Source organism: Hippopotamus amphibius, chromosome 9 (assembly GCF_030028045.1).
Source record: "Hippopotamus amphibius kiboko isolate mHipAmp2 chromosome 9, mHipAmp2.hap2, whole genome shotgun sequence".
NCBI classification, from domain to species: Eukaryota; Metazoa; Chordata; class Mammalia; order Artiodactyla; family Hippopotamidae; genus Hippopotamus; species Hippopotamus amphibius.
This window is the reverse complement of record NC_080194.1, coordinates 57,140,847-57,162,590: the sequence shown is the minus strand read 5'-3', so window position 1 is coordinate 57,162,590 and position 21,744 is coordinate 57,140,847. Positions and strand designations below refer to the sequence as shown.

General features: G+C 39.3%; 1 protein-coding gene across 1 annotated transcript; it reads left to right on the top strand.

Moving 5' to 3' along the window:
• The first annotated feature begins 1,910 nt into the window (after nt 1-1,910).
• Nucleotides 1,911-21,532, top strand: C9H11orf97 (chromosome 9 C11orf97 homolog). The gene is made up of 4 exons (XM_057696033.1): nt 1,911-2,081; nt 6,202-6,306; nt 17,832-17,957; nt 21,232-21,532. The coding sequence occupies exons 1-4, from the start codon at nt 1,949-1,951 to the stop codon at nt 21,234-21,236; spliced, it is 369 nt and encodes a 122-aa protein (XP_057552016.1). The 5' UTR covers nt 1,911-1,948; the 3' UTR covers nt 21,237-21,532.
• The last annotated feature ends 212 nt before the right edge of the window (nt 21,533-21,744 follow it).

Below are 21,744 nucleotides of genomic sequence, written 5' to 3'. Positions count from 1 at the left end.
GTGGCGTAGTGGTTAAAAATCCACCTGCTGATGCAGGGAAAAAGGGGTTTGATCCCTGGTCTGGGAAGATCCTACATGCTGCGGAGCAACTAAGCCCATGCACCACAACTGCTGAAGCCCACAGGCCTAGAGCCCATGGTCCGCAACAAGAGAAGCCACGGCAGTGAGAAGCCCAGACACCACAATGAAGAGCAGCCCATGTTCACCACAACTAGGGAAAGCGCGTGCACAGCAAAGACCCAACGCAGCCAAAAAAAAAAAAAAAAAAAAGATTATGTGGATCCCCCCCTCTAATTCAGCAATTAGGCAAGGTGATTAGGGTGATGCATACTCTTATCATGAAAATAAAATCTTGAAAAAAAGAAAGAAATGAAAAAAAAAAAGAGCAAGGCAATTATTAACTCCATGTAATTAAAAGGTTGTGCAGAAAGAAAAAGCAGCCCTAGGATATTATGTGGTAGATAAATTCATCTGTGATTACAGTTTACATAGCTATAGTAATGAAAACACTAAAGCTAAAATTTCAATTTATCTACACTGGAAGTTTGAAGATGCAGTAGGTATATGTGAGGTAGGAAGCATAGAAGAGAGCAAAATCCTCATCTCTCATAGTAGGAAATCAAGGCATGATACCTAAAACAGAAAAATATAAAAAGCAGCACAGACTTCCCTGGTGGTGCAGTGGTTAAGAATCCCCCTGCCAATGCAGGGAACACAGTTCGATCCCTGCCCTAGGAAGATCCCACGTGCCGCAGGAGCAACTAAGCCACTGCGCCACAACTAATGAGCCTGCACTGTAGAGACCATGAGCCACCACTATGGAGCCCATGTGCCACAACTACTGAAGCCCACACACCTAGAGCCTATGCTCCACAAGAGAGGCCACCACAATGAGGAGCCTCCGCACCACAACGAAGAGTAGCCCCCCACTCGCCACAACTAGAGAAAGCCTGTGTGCAGCAACAAAGAGCCAACACAGCTACATAAATAAATAAATTTATTATTTTTTTTAAAAAAGCAGCAAAATAAGCATTTGGTTATATGGCTGTGAATACTAAATTCAGCCAAAAGGGGTGAAAAGTAGAGTAAAATGGAGGTAAAATGGAGGCAGATGGGGTCCCCTGTATTTGCCTACAAACCTGTAGAACCAGTTAATTCTGCACGTTTAGCTTTCACAAAATTAACACCACAACATTTTTTTAAATGACTGCAAAAACAAAACAAAAGCACCTCATGCTCCAAATAAAACCCTAGATTTTCCCATTTGCTATTCAAACTAAACTTTTCTAAGTTTGATTTCCTCATCTGTAAAATTAGTTATTATACGGATTGAAATAGATTGTGAATACAAAAGTGCTTGGACACTACAAGAGTTGTTTACTATTAATAATAATAATAATAACAACTTACAATCCAAAAGTTGGGAATCCTCAAGATTGATTTATTCGATCATGTTGTGTGTGTAGCAGGGAGTGGGAGACGACAAGGCTAACGCTGCGTGAAACCAGAGAACTTGTCCAGTCCTTGCTCCCGCCCCTATCTGTTCCAGGTGGTGATCAATTCTTTGGCCTCTGGGGCCAGACTTTTCTGAATTCGGATTCCGGCTGTGCCGCTTCTAGTTGTGTAACCTCAGACAATATCTTTAGCTTTTCTGAATCTCAGTCACCCTACCAGGGAATAGTAAAGCCTCCCTTGCGAAACTGGCGTGACAAACAAAAAAGATTAATGGAAAGAAAGTCCTTTGCTTCGGTCGGTAAGTAATCGCAGCTCCCCAGCTCCAGCGCCTTCCTGGGCGCCCGGGACACCTGGAGACGCCCGCTGAGAGCGGCTGGGGGCGGGGAGGATGCACAGTCACTATGGCAACCGAAGACGCCTCGCGTTCCCCTGCGGCCCGCGGCAGAGCTGAGAAGGCCAGCCGGCAGCCCACCGCGAAGAAGCCCCCGGCGGCATGAGGGGAGAGGAGGCGGTGACCGCGATGGCGGTGCCCGAGGCGGGCCGCGACGGGGAGCAGTCTCGGCCGCCCGCGGGCCTGGGGTGCGGGGCTCGCGGGGAGCCCGGAGGCGGCGGCTCCCGCAAGCAGTGTGAGTTCCCCTTCCAGCCGCGGACCCCGCGGGAGGGACGTGGGCGAGGAGAAGCGGTGAAAGGTGAACTGGGGGAATCCGGAGTGAAACTAGCTGAAGCCGCAAAGGTATTGGAGGGAGGGACTGGAGCTGCTGTTTTGGCAAAGACAGGGGTGATGGTTTTGTGGCGATGGCATCTGGTTCATTTCTCCAAGCCCTTCTTCATAAAAGGCTACCTGAGCCCAGGTAGCCTCCAACTTAATTGGTAGTGGCATTGCCCTGGAAGGTATTGAAAAAAATTATGTGTGTATATACAATACATATGATATTAAAAATATTAAATTATAAATTATATTTTATTTATAAAAATGTGTAAAATATGTTTTAAATGTATTTTAAAATGTGTTTAAATTATAAAAATGTGTAAAATATATAAATTTGTTTTACATATAACAAAAATTGAGATTTATCTTTAAATACATAAATTATATACACACACGAAAATACGCAGATCATTTTTGTCAGTTCCTTCATTTTACAAACCAGGAAACTGAGGTCTGGACTAGAGGAAAGGAACTGACTTTCTTATCGTCACTCAGTGCTGGAAAAATCCTTCAAACACTTAAAGTTCCATCTCTTGGATTATCAATTCATAAATTATGATTACCTGATCCTTTTAGGATCACAGTCATGGACCACATTTTAACACACTGCTGTTGCTTCCTCCCTGACCTGCAAACACAAAAACAACATTCAGATAAGTAAAAGCAGTTCTGGTTCATAGGCACAACCAACTTGGTTGAAACTTGAATCCGCGCCAGATTGAAGCGCTCATCCATAGTCTTCCATAAATTTACAGATATTTCACAGTCCCTTGTGCCCCACAGGTCTTCAGTAGGTGCTAAGGAATGATGAAGTTGAAAATAGTAAGCCAAAGAGGAAGGCGAGCCGTTCCCGGCCCTTCGGCAGCGCCTCGCTGATTGCCTCTCTAGAGAGCAGCGCGGCTCCCTCTGCGCCAGGACAACCGAGGAGCGAGGGTTGGGCCGAAGCGGCGGGGACCACACACCCTTCTCTTAGGAGCCCGAGACCTCCCGAGGAGCCGCAGAACTGCTGCCGCCCCGGTGAAAGGACCTCTTCTCTCAGCATCAGCCACGATATGCCTGAATGTGATACCTCATTCCTGTTACTGTTAACAGCATGCAGAGACCTTATTTAGAGCAACTGAATTCAATATATATGAGCATTCAGTATATTTAAGTAATTCCTTACTCCAACTTAAAATTCGGTCTGGGAATTTTCCCGTTAAAGATGCTGGGATTTAAAGGTTCTTTATTCCCTGTGGCTGTAGGAGTAAAAGGTGGAATTAAGCATTCACGTGTCATTTTGACATATACTGAGTCCTTTTCGCATGTTGGGCATTGGGCCAGTTGCTGGGAAATGAGTAATAAATTAAGGCATGTCCAAACTTTCAGGAGCTCACAAAGTCAGGGTGGGGCCAAATAAAGAGTTCCTGCCCCAGCCTTCCTGAGGACATCATTTAGGGCGGCAGCCGAAGTATAGACAGAATATTTATGCGCGCACAAAGTACCCATTCAATTTCCATTTTTTTTTTTTTGAAAGGTCTTCGGTCTCTGTTTTTTGGAAAGGTCCTCAGTCTCTGTACAGCTTCTACTCCCTAGTCACACATCTGCTCCCGAATATACACAGATAAAATGTGGTGCTTTCCCACTGAAATATCTTTGAATTATATAGTGGTGGCTATCTGAGCACCCACCAAATGAGGCAGAGAATAGAATGCACAAAGGCTTCCATGTGGGGGTGGACAGAAGGGCCATGTGGCTGAAGCTCAGAGAGCAAGAGAGAGAAGCTGACAGGAGAAATTGGAGAGACAGATGGGCTCAGATGACACAGAGCTCCCTGGGGTGAGCAGAAGAAATGTAGCTAAAATTCTTAGAACAAATAATCCATTCTCAACTATAGCAGTAGTGTCTTGTGGGGCCAGGTTTAGAGGACAGGAAAAAGTCATATGTCCTTTAGTGGCTGACTACTACAATTCAGGTTTATTCTTTAAAAAAGATGGTGAAATTCTGTTAGAGTGTTCTATATTGTGTATCTGGATTGTGGGCTCCAAGCATGTATCTTTTTTTTTTTTAAGCTCTTTATTGGAATATAATTGCTTTACACTGTTGTGCCAGTTTCTGCTTTACAACAAAGTGAGTCAGCTGTATTTATACACGTATCCCCATATCCCCTCCCTCGCAGGACTCCTTCCCACCCTCCCTAATCCAGCCCTCTAAATCATCACCCAACATCAAGTTGATCTCCCTGTGTTATGGAGCAGCTTCCCACTAGCTATCTATTTTACATTTGATGGTGTATATATGTCAATACTACTCTCTCACTTTGTCCCAGCTTCCTCTTCGCCCTCCTGCACTGCCCCACGTCCTCAAGTCCATTCTCTGCATCTGCATCTTTATTCCTGCCCTGTCACTGGGTTCATCAGTACCATTTTTTTAGATTCCATATATATGTTAGCATACGGTATTTGTTTTTCTCTTTCTGGCTTACTTCACTCTGAATGACAGCCTCTAGGTCCAACCACCTCACTATAAATAACTCAGTTTCATTCCTTTTTAAGTCTGAGTAACATTCCGTTGTATATATGTGCCACATCTTCTTTATCCATTCATCTGTTGATGGGCATTTAGGTTGCTTCCATGTCTTGGCTATTGTAAATAGTGCTGCAGTGAATGTTGTGGTACATGTATCCTTTTGAATTATGGTTTTCACAGGGTATATGCTCAGTAGTGGGATTACTGGGTCATATGGTAGTTCCATTTTTAGTTTTTTAAGGAACCTCCATACCATTTTCCAAAGCAGCTGCACCAATTTACATTCCCACCAACAGTGCAGGAGAGTTCCCTTTTCTCCACACTCTCTCCAGCATTTATTATTTCTAGATTTTTTGATGATGGCCATTCTGACTGATATGAAGTGATACCTCATTGTGGCTTTGACTTGCATTTCTCTAATGATTAGTGATGTTAAGCATTTTTTTCATGTGTTTGTTAGCCATCTGCATGTCTTCTTTGGAGAAATGTCTGTTTAGTTCTTCCGCCCAGTTTTGGATTGGGTTATTTGCTTTTTTGATATTGAGGTGCATGAGCTGCTTGTATATTTTGGAGATTAATCCTTTGTCAGTTGCTTCATTGGCAAATATTTTCTCCCATTCTGAGGGTTGTCTTCTTGTCTTGTTTATGGTTTCTTCTGCTGTGCAGAAGCTTTTAAGTTTCATTAGGTCCCATTTGTTTATTTTTGGTTGTATTTCCATTATTCTAGGAGGTGGGTCAAAAAGGATCTTGCTTTGATGGATGTCACAGAGTGTTCTGCCTATGTTTTCGTCTAAGAGTTTTATAGTGTCTGACCTTATGTTTAGCTCTATCTTTGTTATTCATTGCTGTGTCCTCTGCCCCAAATGCCTGGCACAGAGTACATCTTTAATAAGAATTTATTTATTTCTTAAAGATTTTAATGTATGTATTTATTTTATTTATTTTTTATTAATTTTTTGGCTGTGTTGGGTCTTCGTCGCTGTGCACAGGCTTTCTCTAGTTGCGGCGAGCAGGGGCTACATTTCATCGCGGTGCGTGGGTTTCTCATTATGGTGGCTTCTCTTGTTACAGAGCACGGGCTCTAGGGCAAGTGGGCTTCAGTAGTTGTGGCTCTCAGGCTCTAGAGTGCAAGCTCAGTAGTTGTGGTGCAGTACGTGGGATCTTACCCGACCAGGGATCAAACCCATGTCCCCTGCATTGGCAGATGGATTCGTAACCACTGTGCCATCAGGGAAGTCCCAGTTATTGAACAAATGAAAGTTTTCTTCAAGCTAATGAAGAAAACTCCATATATTACTTCATAATTCCTAAAAGAGGTATTTGAAACTTAACCCTAATATGTAAAGTTCCCCCCAAAACTAAAAGTTAACAGTGAAAGAGATCTTCCCAAAATAGAGTCTGCAGGGTGACTCATCTGCTATTTGTATGGAAGGATTTGTCTCTTTAAAAAATAGTTATTCGTGTAGGTAATGGCTAGAAGGTTTGGCAGAATTTATGATAAGTAACCAATTTTGTCAATCTCTTTATAGGGAAGAAATTTTTATATTGTGAGCCACATAAGAGAATTAAGGAAGTACTGGAAGAAGAACTTTATTTTAAGAGAGATGAATGTCACATTAAACATCCACCTGCAGGTAATCTCAGTAGCAAATGAGGGATATTTGCAAAATGGATATAAAATTGCTTGTTTGATGGCAGAGTGATTATTTTATTTATTGCAAAACCATGACTATTAAAAGAAAAATGGGTCCCTGGGAAATTCTTGGCTAGTTTTATAATTATTTTGCCTATGTGCAAATAAATAGTTGTATTTAGAAAAAAATAAGCTAGGTATCAGTAGTTGTATTGCTGTCCCACATTTTTGGTGGAGTTATTTCTATTTAATGATGAGTAGAATTTTTTTCCAAGTGCCCCAATCTTTATCAATATAAGTATGACCAATAACAGTGGTTTTCAAAGTTTAGACTGCATCAGAATTACCTGGGAATTACCTGTTAAAAGCAGATAGCTGGGTCCCATCCATAGAGTAACTGGCTCAGAAGGTCTGGGGTGGGGCCCAAGAATTTGCATTTCTACCAAATTCCCAGGTGATGTTGATGATGATGGTCCAGGGACCCCACTTTGCAAATCACTGACCCAGAACAATCTAAGTCATTTAAATAGGTCAAATCATCCAAGGATGTTATCCCACATACATATAGCATATGAATTACATGACCTGAGCATTGATAGCTCGCACTGGTGGTTCATTTGAAAAAAGATATTCTCTCAAGAATCCCTCATAAATGTTATTTTGAAACTTCCGGAGCCCCTCATTTTCATAGTTCCTTCTCAGTGATTACTAGGTGCATATTTCATGCTTTTCAAACCATCAGGTTTTTATTGTAACCCTCTTGGGTACCAGCAGTTGCTTGATGATATAGAAGAACTGTAAGACACGACTCCTGTACTCAGAGAACTTGACATTTTCTGAGGAGGATTGTTGAACAACAGGCTGGTGGGACCCAAATTCGCTAAGGATTCCTAACAGCAGATGCTGCAGTCCCAGGGATACATCTTTTCAGACTCCATGACATATTTTCCTACTTTACATTTTTTTTTTTGTTTTTTGCTGTTTCTTCACTCTTTATTCTGTCCCTTTGATCTATTTCTTGATCTCAATATCAATGCCACATTGTCTTTGTTACTATAGCTTTATAATGTCTTTTTTTTCTTCTTTAAAAAATGTTTTCCCACTTTTTGTTTTAAAACCAGTATAGAAACATGTTTCAGGCCTTCTTGTGTCACCCATTCTTATGGAAAGAGAGCCCATAAGAAATGAACTAAATGGCTAATTTTGTTCATATAGTGTCTTGAAGTACAGTTTAAAGTCTTAGAGTTAGAACTCTATGGATGGATGCAGAACGACCTACTAAATTATTTCTCTGAAACCCAATCTACATATACTACTTCCGTGATGATTCAAAAGAATATTTAAGTCTATTTTTGGGGTCACCTTCATTGTTTTCAGAGATTACATAAAAGCTGATTTATACACTAGTTGGATGTTATATTATTCTTAATGGATACATTTGATTATGAGACAGTCTAAATGATTAGGAAAAATTATTCGGTTTATAAAAATCATTTTTCTAGGCAATCTTTTCAAATATTCTTCATATAAAATTGGAGAATGCTTGGGCTGCATGGGGAGCTGCATTTCTTATAACATCCACCAGAGAGCACACAGAAATGCTGTTTTCATCTAGAAAAATCTATTAAAGCTGAGAAATGATTCTGTAAGGTTACGTTTTAAAGGGCTCTATTGATGAAAAAATGGAAACCTGCTATATTTTTTCTTTCTCTTTTCTTCTTCTTCTTCTTGTTTTAATGTCTGGAAGCCCCATGTCCTTGGGCAGAACAGGAAGCTAGCACCTAGGAAGAGTACCACACTCTTCCAGCCTAGCCCAGAGTGCTGGCAGCTTGGGTCAGCCACTGGACCTTCTAGAAGAAGGTTTTCAGTGACAGACTCTTTTAAATATCAGAAGAAAGCTATGACCTTTCTTGCTGGAAACACACCTTGTCACATACACCCATAATTCTGCATAAAACTTTGAGGGGCTTGTATGACTTTTATAGCAGCTATTCCTAGATGTTAGAAGTAAGTACGCTTGACCCATTGTCTTCACTTCTTTACTTATGGTTTGCTCCTTCACCCATCCCAGCTAGGCTTTTGCTTCCATAAGTGTGGGGAAATTGTTCTTTTCAATATTGCAAATGACCTTTTTCTTGAAGGTCAAATGCAGTGATCTTGAACTCATCTCCTGGTTTCAATCATACCATCTATTGAGGGGCATTTGTTCTGCAGATAAGCAACTTAAATGATAACATGTTTTATTTCTTTTTTTTTAAGTGTACAATTTGATTTTTTTTTCTTATTAGTAATGTATATATGGCAGTCCCAGTATCCCAGTTCATCCCACCCCTACCTCCCCCCTCCACTTGGTGTCCATATGTTTGTTCTCTACTTCTGTGTCTCTATTGCTGCCTTGCAAACCGGTTGATCTGTACCATTTTCTATATTCCACATATATGCATTACCATACAATATTTGATTTTCTTTTTCTGACTTACTTTACTCTATATGACAGTCTCTAGGTCCATCCGTGTCTCTACAAATGTCCCAGTTTCATTCCTTTTTATGGCTGAGTAATATTCTATTGTATATATGTACATTGTATATATGTACAATGGAATATTACTTCTTTATCCATTCATCTGTTGATGGACATTTAGGTTGCTTCCATGTCATGGCTATTGTAAATAGTGCTGCATTGAACACTGGGGTGCATGTGTCTTTTTGAATTATGGTGTTCTCTGGGCATATGCCCAGTAGTGGGATTGCTGGGTCATATGATAATTCTATTTTTAGTTTTGCAAGGAACCTCCATACTGTTCTCATAGTGGCTGTACCCATTTACATTCCCACCAACAGTGCAAGAGGGTTCCCTTTTCTCTGCACCCTCTCCAGCATTTATTGTTTGTAGATTTTCTGATGATGCCTATTCTAACCGGTATGAGGTAATACCTCATTGTAGTTTTGATTCGCATTTCTGTAATAATAAGTGATGTTGAGCATCTTTTCATTGGCCTCTTGGCCATCTGCATGTCTTCTTTGGAGAAATGCCTATTTAGGTCTTCTGCCCATTTTTGGGTTGGGTTGTTTGTTTCTTTGATATTGAGCTGCATGAACTATTTATATATTTTGGAGATTAATCCTTTGACTGTTGATTCGTTTGCAAATATTTTCTCCCATTCTGAGTGCTGACTTTTTGTCTTACTTATAGTTTCCTTTGCTGTGCAAAAGCTTTGAAGTTTCATCAGGTCCCACTTATTTATTTTTGTTTTTTTTCCATTACTCTAGGAGGTGGGTCAAAAAAGATCTTGCTATGATTTATGTCAGAGTGTTCTTCCTATGTTTTCCTCTAAGAGTTTTATAGTCTCTGGCCTTAATATCTAGGTCTTTAATCCATTTTGAGTTTATTTTTGTGTATGGTATTAGGGAGAGTTGTAATTTCATTCTTTTACATGTAGCTGTCCAGTTTTCCCAGCACCACTTATTGAAGAGGCTGCCTTTTCTCCATTGTATATCCTTGCCTCCTTTGTCATAGATTAGTTGACCATAATTTATCTCTGGGCTTTCTATCCCATTCCACTGATCTATATTTCTGTGTTTCTGCCAGTACCATATTGTCTTGGTTACTGTAGCTTTGTAGTATAGTCTGAAGTCAGGGAGTCTGACTCCTCCAGCTCCATTTTTTCCCTCAAGATTGCTTTGGCTATTCAGGGTCTTTTGTGTTTCCATACAAATTTTAGGATATTTTGTTCTAGTTCTATAAAAAATGCCCTTGGTAATTTGATAGCAATTGCATTGAATCTGTAGATTGCTTTGGGTAGTATAGTCATTTTCACAATGTTGATTCTTCCATTCCAAGAACATGATATACCTCTCCATCTGTTTGTGTCGTCTTTGATTTCTTTCATTAGTGTCTTATAGTTTTCTGAGTACAGGTCTTTTACCTCCTTAGTTAGGTTTATTCCTAGGTATTTTATTCTTTTTGTTGCAGTGGTGAATGGGATTGTTTCCTTAATTTCTCTTTCTGATCTTTCATTGTTAGCATATAGAAATGCAGGAGATTTCTGTGTGTTAATTTTGTATCCTGCAACTTTACCAAATTCATTGATTAGCTCAAGCAGTTTTCTGGTGGGTTTGTTGTATATGGCCTTTATTATGTTGAGGTAGGTTCCCTCTATGCCCACCTTCTGGAGAGTTTTTATCATAAATGGATGTTGAATTTTGTCAAAAGCTTTTTCTGCATCTATTGAGATGATCATGTGGTTTTTATCCTTCAATTTGTTAATATGGTGTATCACATTGATTGATTTGCATATATTGAAGAATCCTTGCATTCTAGGGATAAACCCCACTTGATCATGGTGTATGATCCTTTTAATGTGTTGTTGGATTCTGTTGGCTAGTATTTTCTTGAGGATTTTTGCATCTAAGCTCATCAGTGATATTGGTCTGTATTTTTCTTATTTTGTAGTATCTTTGTCTGATTTTGGTATCAGGGTGATGGTGGCTTCATAAAATGAGTTTGGGAGTGTTCCTCCCTCTGCAATTTTTTGGAAGAGCTTGAGACGGATGGGTGTTAGCTCTTCTCTAACTGTTTGATAAAATTCACTTGTGAAGCCATCTAGTCCTGGGCTTTTGTTTGTTGGGAGATTTTCAATCACAGTTTCAATTTCATTACTTGTGATTGGTCTGTTCATATTTTCTATTTCTTCCTGATTCAGTCTTGGAGGTTATACCTTTCTAAGAATTTGTCCGTTTCTTCCAGGTTGTCCATTTTATTGGCATATAGTTGCTTGTAGTAGTCTCATTATGCTTTTTATTTCTGTGGTGTCCTTTGTAACTTCTCCTGTTTCATTTCTAATTTTATTGATTTGAGTCCTCTCCATCTTTTTCATGATTAGTCTTACTAAAGGTTTATCAATTTTGTTTGTCTTCTCAAAGAACCAGCTTTTAGTTTTATTGATTTTTGCTATTGTGTTATTTGTTTCTATTTCATTTATTTCTGCTCTGATCTTTATGATTTCTCTCCTTCTACTAACTTTGGGTTTTGTTTATTCTACTTTCTCTAGTTTCTTTAGGTGTAAGGTTAGATTGTTTATTTGGGATCTTTCTTGTTTCTTGAGATAGGATTGTGTTGCTATAAACTTCCCTCTTAGAATTGTTTTTGCTGCATCCCATAGGTTTTGGATCATTGTGTTTTCATTGTCATTTGTCTCTAGGCATTTTTTGATTTCCTCTTTGATTTCTTCAGTGATCTCTTGATTATTTAGTAGCATATTGTTTAGCCTCCATGTGTTTGTGGGTTTTTTTTACAATTTTTTTTTCCTGTAATTGATTTCTAATCTCATAGCATTGGGGTCAGAAAAGATGCTTGATACAATTTTACTTTTCTTAAATTTACTGAGGCTTGATTTGTGACCCAAAATGTGATCTATCCTGGAGAAGATTAAATCTAGCTGGCCTATTGTGTCATTTAAAGCTTGTGTTTCCTTATTAATTTTCTGTCTGGATAATCTGTCCATTGGTGTAAGTGGGGCATTAAAGTCCCCCACTATGATTGTGTTACTGTCAATTTCCTCTTTTATAGTTGTTAGCATTTGCCTTATGTATTGAGGTGCTCCTATATTGGGTGCATAGATATTTATAATTGTTGTATCCTCTTCTTGGATTGACCTCTTGATCTTTATGTAGTGTCCTTTCTTATCTCGTGTGACATTTTTCATTTTAAAGTCTATTTTATGTGATATGAGTATCACTAGTCCAGCTTTCTTTTGATTTCCATTTGCATGGAATATCCTTTTCCATCCCCTCACTTTCAGTCTGTATATGTCCCTAGGTCTGAAGTGGGTCTCTTGTAGACAGCATATATATGGGTCTTGTTTCTGTATCCATTCAGCCAGTCTGTGTCTTTTGGTTGGATAATTTAGTCCATTTATATTCAAGGTAATCATCAATATGTATGTTCCTATTATTATTTTCTTAATTGTTTTGGATTTGTTTTTGTAGGTCCTTTTCTTGTCTTGTGTTTCACACTTAGAGAAGTTCCTTTAGTATTTGTTGTAGGGCTGGTTTGGTGGTGCTGAATTCTCTTAGCTGTTGCTTGTCTGTAAAGCTTTTGATGTCTCCATCGAATCTGAATGAGATCCTTGCTGGGTAGAGTATTCTTGGTTGTAGGTTCTTCCCTTTCATCACTTTAAATATATCATGCCACTCTCTTCTGGCTTGCAGAGTTTCTGCTGAGAAATCAGCTGTTAACCTTATGGAAGTTCCCTTGTATGTTATTTGTCATTTTCCCTTGTTGCTTTTAATAATTTTTCTTTGTCTTTAATTTTTGTCAGTTTGGCTACTGTGTGTCTTGGCATGTTTCTCCTTGGGTTTATCCTGCCTGAGATTCTCTGCACTTCCTGGACTTGGGTGGCTATTCCCTTTCCCATGTTAGGGAAGTTTTCAAGTATAATCTCTTCCAATATTTTCTCGGGTCCTTTCTCTCTCTTTTCTCCTTCTGGGACCCCTATAATGAGAATGTTGGTGTGTTTAACATTGTCCCAGAGGTCTCTTAGGCTGTATTCAGTTCTTTTCGTTCTTTTTTCTTTATTCTTTTCCACACCAGTGATTATTACCACTCTGTCTTTCAGCTCACTTATTTGCCCTTCTGCCTCAGTTAATCTGCTATTGGTTCCTTCAAGTGTATTTTTCATTTCAGTTATTGTGTTGCATATCTCTGTTTGTTTGTTCTTTAATTCTTCTAGGTCTTTGTTAAACCTTTCTTGAATCTTTTTGATCTTTGCATCCAGTTTTTTTTCAAAGTCCTGGATCGTCTTCACTATCATTATTCTAAATTCTTTTATAGAAGGTTGTCTATCTCCACTTCATTTAATTGTTTTTCTGGGGTTTTATTTTGTTCCTTCATTTGATACAAAGTCCTCTGCATTTTCATATTCTCTGCCTTTCTGTGGCTGTGGTTTTCAATTCCACAGAATGAAATACAAGAATGTTTTATTTTTGATTGCGTTAATGATGACAATGATGGAAATACCCCAAAGAAGTGGACTTAAGTTATTTCTGTCCTTTTTTTTCCTTCTCCTTTGGTTGAATGAAATTGGCAAAAGGTCAAAAGTTTCTTCTCCTTGGGTTCAACAAAATCACCAAAGGTCAGATGATCCAGAAGTGAGGTTTTAAGGATATTTAACAGAGTGAACATTACATTTATTTTAGAATATTGTTATTTGGGTAGCAGAAAGGGACTCAGGAAAAAGCTGTTCAGTATGGGACCCTCAGGTGATTGAGCTATCTCACCTGTTCTTGTGGTCATGTTATGACAACAGTTAGTAAGAGCCATGAAGGCCTTGAAATGGCCAATATGTCCCAGGTGGTTGTTACTGTGCACTCCAGACTTGGGTCTGGGGAATGGCATCAGTGACAACAACAAAAAAAGGACTTCCAGCCCTCTAAGCCTTCCCTTCTCTGCATTTTTGGGTCCTTCCAGACTCTTGATGTAGAGCTATATGGGTTCAGAGAGGATGTGAAGCATAAGTAGGTAAAGGGTATCTCTCTACATAATGATGATGATAGCAGTAGTAATAATTAATAATGTTATTTATTTATTATATTGGCCATCGTTCACAGTGTGTCTCCTGGACATGAAAGTTTTTACAAATTACCTCTTCTAATCTTTGCAACAACCCTATGCTCTTATTGAAACCGCAGAATGTGTTTCAGGACTTAGTAGAGTGTAGGTTCTTCTCTCTTGGTGTAGAGAGAATTCAGTGAGAGGCAAAGTGACAGATAAGAGGATGGTTTATTAGTATAGGACACTTGTGAGATTTACAAGTGGGCAGGCAAGAGAGTGCCACTCCAAGAACTTAGTGGGCTACGGTTTTATAATCAAAGGAATAATGGGGAGGGTAGACATCAAGCTTCCATCATCAGTTCCTCCTCCACGTTGGGCAGGAGTTTTCTTGTCCCTACATGGTGAAACTGGGACTATCATGGAGCAAAGGAAATGAGCAAAAGGTGGTAACGTACTAAAATATGGTAAATCATCTCAGGTTTCAATATAATGTCACTTATACTTTTGTTTTTAGTGCACGTAGAGAATCATTAAATTATTGACCTCACTGGGCAGGATGTGGGTCTCATTCCACCATTGTTTTACTGTCTTGAGGCATGTCTCATGCTTGGTTTTGTTGTTAAGCAAGTCTGCTTTCTTGAGTAATCATGAACTTAGAGGGGCCTCGCATACTTTCTTCTTTACTTATGATCCCTCAGTGGGATTAACTATTTAATCACCTACTTTGTCCCTTTTCTCCATCCTTTTCATTATTATTCCCATTTTGCAGCTCTGGAAGCTGAGGCTGTATTAGTAGCAAATAGTATTTCTTCAGTAACAACAAAGTTGTCACAATCTTCTCCAGGTTTAGATTCAAACTTGAGGTAGAACAGGTTTCAGAGGCTTTACACATTCCTGTCAGATAAGCACAGGGGGCTGGATCTACAGGCTATCATCATCCTGAAAGAAAGATATGCAGTTTTCTGATCAGATCTGCTGTCAGATGTAAATGGAATTTGGGTAACCTATGGAACTTTCTGGATAAGTAAGAATTTAGCTAACATCATACTTCATATATTCTTAGTGGTTCCCTGAAGATTTTCCCCTCCTTACAACTTTTTAAAGAGGAGAGGTAGGTTTATGAGAAATACATTATGGGACTATTGCATTCATTTTGCCATTTATTTTAAAACTATTTATACATTTCAAAAAATTTCTGTAGAGGACCATGTGGAAATTAATGTACTAATTTAATGTTTTCAAATTGCAAAGACTTTTGTATTTTTATGGCTAAAATCTGCAGAGTTTATAGTAGTCATGAAAAATTTGATCAATGAAGCTCACTAGTTTTCTCTTGTACAACATTTCCTTTCCTGATGAATTTCAGGAGTGTACTGCCAAATGCATTAGTTTGTGTCTATATGTGCCTGAATGCATGCAAACTTAACTTTGAGTCTAGTTTGTTTATTAAGAAATGTGAAATGTTACCCAGCAAGTGTGGATATTTTTGCTATTCATTAATTCATTCAACAAAAGTGTTTTTGTACCTACAATATGGAAGGAACTTACTAGACACCAAAGGCATGTCAAGATAATTACAAACACGTATTCTACAGAGCTTAGAAGTCACAAAGCATAAATTTAAATTACTTAAAATTTTCTTCCTCTGACCTTGTTTACACAAAGAAAGCATAGACAATATGTTTCTAAACTGGCTTTTCAAGCTCTCATGTTCCTTATCCACAGTCCAGAGACAGCTGAAGGAAACAAAAAATATTTTTAAAGGGAACCTTCTCTGATAGACCCGTCAGATCCCATTGGCTAAAATTTTCAGCAGAAAGACTTGGTTTCATAACTTTAAAATTCAGGATAAAAACACACCTAAAAAGGTTTTTGAGTAGAAGAGGTTTGGGGGCATGAGAAGAGGAGAGAGAAGAAGAATCTATAAGATCCCAGGCTTCGAGAAAGGATTTGATTCCTTTCTCAGCTTCTGTCTGGTGCCTGCCACCCTTTTCCTTTTCCGTTTAAGCTGGCAGCTTGAGGTCTCTCTGCCCCCATCCCCCACCCCCCACCTCCCTGCGCCCCTCCACCTCCACTTTGTCTTCCTTCCTCCTCCTTGAAAGCATCTGCCCAGAGCTGAGAAAGTTGAATTTCTCTTTAAAGAAGCCACTACTTGAAAGGGTATCCACGCTTCTTTCTGGGCCTCTTTTCTTCCAGTTGAATATATCACTCTCCGTAACATCTGCATCCAAATATCCCATCAAATCAAAGTCATGCCATTTTTTCCAATAGCCTCTATCCCCAAGTACGGTAAATACTTATGCATAACAGTATTTTATTTTGAGAGTTTTTTTGCAGGCATTTCTAGGCATATGCATTTACATTTCAGGTATTATTTCCATTAAACTGTAAATATGATTGCATCTGAAAGAGCCAACTAAATTAGACTAGTACAGTTCTGTCTAATTTGATGTGGATTTACTACAGAGTTCTGCCTCTGGATTTTTAACTGTTTTCCATTTACCAGACCTTCCCACAAGGTGGAACAAATATAAATCTATTTCCTTGGTCTCACAGGGTGTCACAGGGGGTATTAAATAAATGTTTGTGGACTCCTACATCTGAGCGTTTATTACCCTTTTCTATCTCTAGATGGGGCAGAAAAGGAAAGTGGCTTGATCAGTAAGGGAAGATTTACATTAGATTAAAGCTTGAACTTGGTAAGGTCTTGGAAGAAGGAGATTGTGAAGTCTTCCTTGAAGGTCTTTGAAGAAAAGGGAGGAAACTAATCTTGACAGATAGCTCCAGCCACTCCATTCAGGAGCCAGGAAGGACGGGCAAGGACTGACATTCAGCCTGGTGAATTAGCTCAGTGACTGTGCCTCTGGAAATAGAATCTGAGTCCACGCTTGGACAGGAAAATCGTTGTCCCTATAAAAAACAGTGGCTACTATTTACTGAGTACAAAGCACTTATGTCCGTTTCATCCAAATCCTATAATAATCCTTCAAGGTAGATATTATTGTCATCCCCATGAGGGAACTAAAATATAGTGGATTAAATAACTTGCCCAAAGTCATAGAATTGCTAGGTGGTAGAGCAGAGACTGAAATCCAGATCTCCTCTGAATTCCAAGGTGTGCCCCTACTTATTACATGGTACAGACTCCTTTAGGGAGGGATCATGTCAGTGTACATGCCAGAGGGCCACCTTGGATCTGTGGAGAATACTGGGGATGGACATTGAAGCTTCAGAAATGAGAAAAACAACTTACGGCACTTATTTGAATTAATTTCTTTATTTGATTTGGGTTACAGTTTTCTACAGTAGATTTTCACTAAATGCTTGTTAATTGACTCCCAGAATCTAAACATGTGATTTTAGGATATGGAGAAAAGCCCAGTGTGAATCATTACTAAACCAATACACGTTGAGTGTATCAGGATTTAGGACTATAATTTGTCTTGCACAATGTGTAGACATAACATTACAAATATTTTGCTATGATATTTTCCAGTGAGTTTACTATTTCTTTCAGGGGGGAGATTAAACAGCATCTAGTTTAGAAGATTGTTGGATCTATTGGATGAATTAATCTGGTAACTTTGGGTTATGTTATCTTTGGAAATATTTGTGCTTCTAGGAGTTAAAGCAGAATCAGATAAGAATGACTGATGAAGTCCATATATTAACTATTCCTGATTTCTCTGTGTTTTGCTACTTGTATTTCTTTATTGGCTTTTCATCTATTTCTTTAGGGGCAGGTTCAATTAATAGCACTGTAGAGGTTTAATTACATAGGGAATAATTCAGTGAATGAACTAGAATGACAGATTAAACCAACACTAAAGACCTTGGGTGGTTTGATCAATAAAATCAAATAAACCTCCACCCAAATGGCTGAAGAAAATAATCACCAAGTAAATACTTTAAGAACACTTTGTGCTGAAAAGAGAAGCTAATAATCATCATCTTGCTTTTGAAAATATTGACAGTGGCCCTGGAAGGGATTTGGAGCATTAAAAGGAATCTCCCTGTGGGAGGCTTGAAGCCAGGACTGCCGAGCAGAAACAGTTTACTGCCACAAGCCAAGTACTATTCGAGGCACGGAGGGCTGAGAAGTAAGACCCGGATACGCTTGATTTCCACTCCCAGCATGGAGAAGACTGAGAGGTTTATAAACCAGTGGTGTATGCTTTACTTACAGTTTTCAGTCAACATCCAATCTTCTTTTGACTTGCTTCTCTCAGGTTACTTGTAGTTTAGCTACACTGCCTCACTGTAGAACCTAAACAGTAATAGTTCACGGAACCAATTTACCCCACGGATACAATGGAAGTTCACATGCTTGCGTTATACCCCTGACTCTTCCCTTTCCTTTTTATCCATGGGAGACTCTCCAGCTCACAGACTCGGTGAGGCGGAATCTCGCACTGTCCTTTCTTCTCAACAGATGATCTGTGTTTACTAGTGGAAGTGAGGAAAGGGAGACGAGGGATTGCAGGAAGAATAGGCAACTGCTTTGCCAGTTTCCATTAGTTTTACCCTATTTTAGGGAGGAGGCCACCAGGCTGGCCCCCGTAGACTGTTCCTCACAGACATTATGTCTGGGGAAAAAACTATTACTCATTCCTCGCTGTCCAGCCAGCTGTCTGCCAGCAATATTTGTGGCAGGAGGTGGAGAAGGCAGGGGTTCTGACGTGGAAGCACAAGCAGTGTCTCGATAGTGTAGGGACATGCGGTTGGGTCTATAAGTCCTGAAAACAGCTCTACAGTTGGGAGGGAAGCCTGGGCTGAGAAGAAAAAAGTGGGTAAGTGCCAAGCTTGGGTCCCCTTAACCAAGGTATGAGTCATACTGGCAAATGCTATATTATAGGACTTCATAGTCTAGATTCTTCATATATATTATCTATTAAATCTTTACAACAATCACATTAAACAAGTACAGTTCATTTCACAGATGAGGAAACTGAGGCACGGAAAGGTTTGAATAATTTACCCAAGTCATTCAGCTAGGGAGTAGAAGTCACTAGGCACCATCACCAACTCTGTGAGCCAACCGTGCACAGGAGCTGGGCTCTCTGGTGACTCTGGAGTGGGGTGAGGGCTCAGCTCAAGTGCCACAAAGGAGGGGGGTCCCCGGGGAGGAAGCCTCCAGAATATGGATTCAGGAGGAGGAAAATACAGCCACTGAAGACTGAGATACAAGGTGAAAAAACAAACAAAAACCTTGTTACTTAAGGGGATTCATGTAGCAAAAAGGAACCAGACCAGAGACCAGGGCTTAATAATAATAAAGTAGTAGCAGCCACCATGTACCATGTGCCAGGCATGGCAGTCTTTTCTAGTTATGTAATCCACAGGGTCACGTGAGATGAGGGTTTTAATCTCTATTTTCCCGGTGAGAAAACAGAGACTTGGAGATATTACATTACCCAAGATCCTATGTCTAGGGGGTAGTGAGGCCAGAACTGCAAACCTGTTTCCATCTGACTTCCAAGACTGTGCTCCAACCTCTGGGCCATCAGGGCAGAGAATTCACTCATCAGAAAACAAGCGTGGCATAGTAGTGGTTAAACAGGCACAAATGCAGGGCCCTGGGAATGCAGGGTTAGGAACCTGGGAGGCAACCACATGCAAAATCCACAAAGACGTGAGTGTCCTGAAGTAATCGTTGTTCAACCCAAGTCTGGGACACTTGCCCGGTGGGGGCTGTTTATTTCAACTTTCCACCCAATTTGTCAGGTCCCAGCTCTAGCGGGCAAATCCATCATTCCAAGAAAACTCACAAAGCAATTTATTTTAAAGATGATTCTCTAAATGCCATATTATAAGACTGGTTTGAAGAACAAATTACCTTCATTTGAAGACATAGAAGTGTAACAGATTACCTGATTTATCAGTTGGGGTATATAATAGAAAATATGTGTTTAATTTTTGACCATAATTACATTACTTTCACCCATACAGTTTAGGAGAAACTTGTTCACAGCTTCTGCTCGTTGATAGTCATCCACACTACCTTCCCAGCAGCCCCCAGCCCTCTATCTCCAGCCCACGTCAAGCCCTTGCAGTGATCATGTGACAGTATGTAACTGTTATTGTTGCGTGTTTTAGCTTCATCTCTGCAGGTAACCTGCATTTCACCATATAAACTGCTACTATCTGCTATACAAATCACAACTGATGAACCCATAAGAATCAGTTGGTAACTGAAAACTGAGAATTAGATGTTTCTTGTTATCAATTAGAAAAGTTAGATGAAAGACAGAAATATAGATGAACAAAACCCACAGATAACTTTAAAAAATGGATCAGTATTAATTCGGACACTGTCAGAAGCCCCATGAAGGCAGGACCCATGTCTCTTTCACTCACCACTGTGTGTCTGGCACTTAGCACAGTGCCTGGCACGGTAGGTACCCAATTGCTATTAGTCACAAGAATGACCAATAGGTGATGAAACAGGAAATACATACATGTTGTTGCCTCCTGTATGTTCAGAACCTTCTTGCTGCTACCCCACACGTCTCTCCCTCCACAAAAGTATATAGTTTTCCCTAATTGAACTGCTAAATTAAACAGAATGTAAACAATACAAGGAAAAACAAGGGAACCCATTGACTTTAGTATGTGAGTCATGAAATGTTGTGCATATCTTATATACACTTTGGCACTGATGCTTTCAAAGAGAGATTTTCCTTGGAATACAAATCTATAAAGTGTGTTTTAGGTGGATAATTTGGGCAATCCTCACTGTCATCTTTTTCCTATTCACTTGTGCGTTTTTCCTTTTTCTCATGAACAATGCCATCATGGTAGCTGTGACTTCTCCAACATCTAATACACATCATTTAAAATTTAAATTTAGAATCATGATCATCTAATTATAGCTCTAAATTCTAAAACAATTTTTGGTTAGTGACTATGCAGCATCTCCTGCTTTCATATTCTAACAAGACTGAGTCGTTTACTTTGATCGCTTCCTTCTTATTCTGTGGCATGTAACAACAAAATAATAATAATAATAATAAAGTTGTCTAGCCTAGCACTTCTCAGGCTTTAATGTGCCTACAAATCACATGGGTATCTTATTGAATAGCAGTATCTGATACAGTCAGTCTGGGGTGGGATTTGGGATTTGAGATTTCTAACCAGGTCTCAGGAGACGCTGCTGCCCCTGGTCCAGGCACGATGCTCTGAGCAATGAGGGTCTAGAAGATGAGGTTTCTCCAGTCACTGGAGTCACATGGGTATGGCTTTTATATCCTGCTCTACCAAAGGAAGCACTGTTGAGAAAATTAAATCAATTTTAGATTAAAACGGGGTTGGGATTAAAAAGCATTTCCCCAAAGTAAAAACTTACGTATTTGTTCACTTATTTCTTTACTCTAGGATAAGATGAATAACTTTTCCATTGAGAAGAAACCTCTTTCTCCTGATGTCTGAAAAAACAGAAGAAATACATGTTTGTTTCACAGTTTAGATGTGTTAAAAAAAAAGTATATTAGCCTGCAATTCCTATTATTGGTATTAGTTCCTGTCTATAAATGAGTCCAAAGCAATGAAAGACTATTGGTAAAGTTTGCTAAGCACCTGAAAACCATGGAGGAAAATATATTTATTTTTAGTTGTCACAGTTGGAATACATTGGGCTTCTAACTCAGCTTATTTTATTAAATATGTCAAATATGATTAAACAAAGGCCTGTTTTTTGAGTCTTTACGTTGGGGAAAACATAAATGTTAACCTTTCGCTGTAGTATCATTATGGTCATCCATTAAAAAAAATGCAGGTATAGGTAAAGCTTAGTAAATGAATGGCAGAGATGAAAAGTCTCTGACTGAGAGACAACCATTTTAATGCTAGCCTGGGTAGAGCTCATCATTTCTCTAGAACTTGTCCACT

Bases quoted from the DNA above. Each gene is read 5' to 3' on its own strand.
- C9H11orf97 (XM_057696033.1), top strand. From the start codon at position 1,949: ATGAGGGGAGAGGAGGCGGTGACCGCGATGGCGGTGCCCGAGGCGGGC. The intron at 2,082-6,201 runs GTGAGTTCCCCT...ATCTCTTTATAG, and splicing joins CGGCGGCTCCCGCAAGCAGT to GGAAGAAATTTTTATATTGT. The intron at 6,307-17,831 runs GTAATCTCAGTA...AAATATTGACAG, and splicing joins CATTAAACATCCACCTGCAG to TGGCCCTGGAAGGGATTTGG.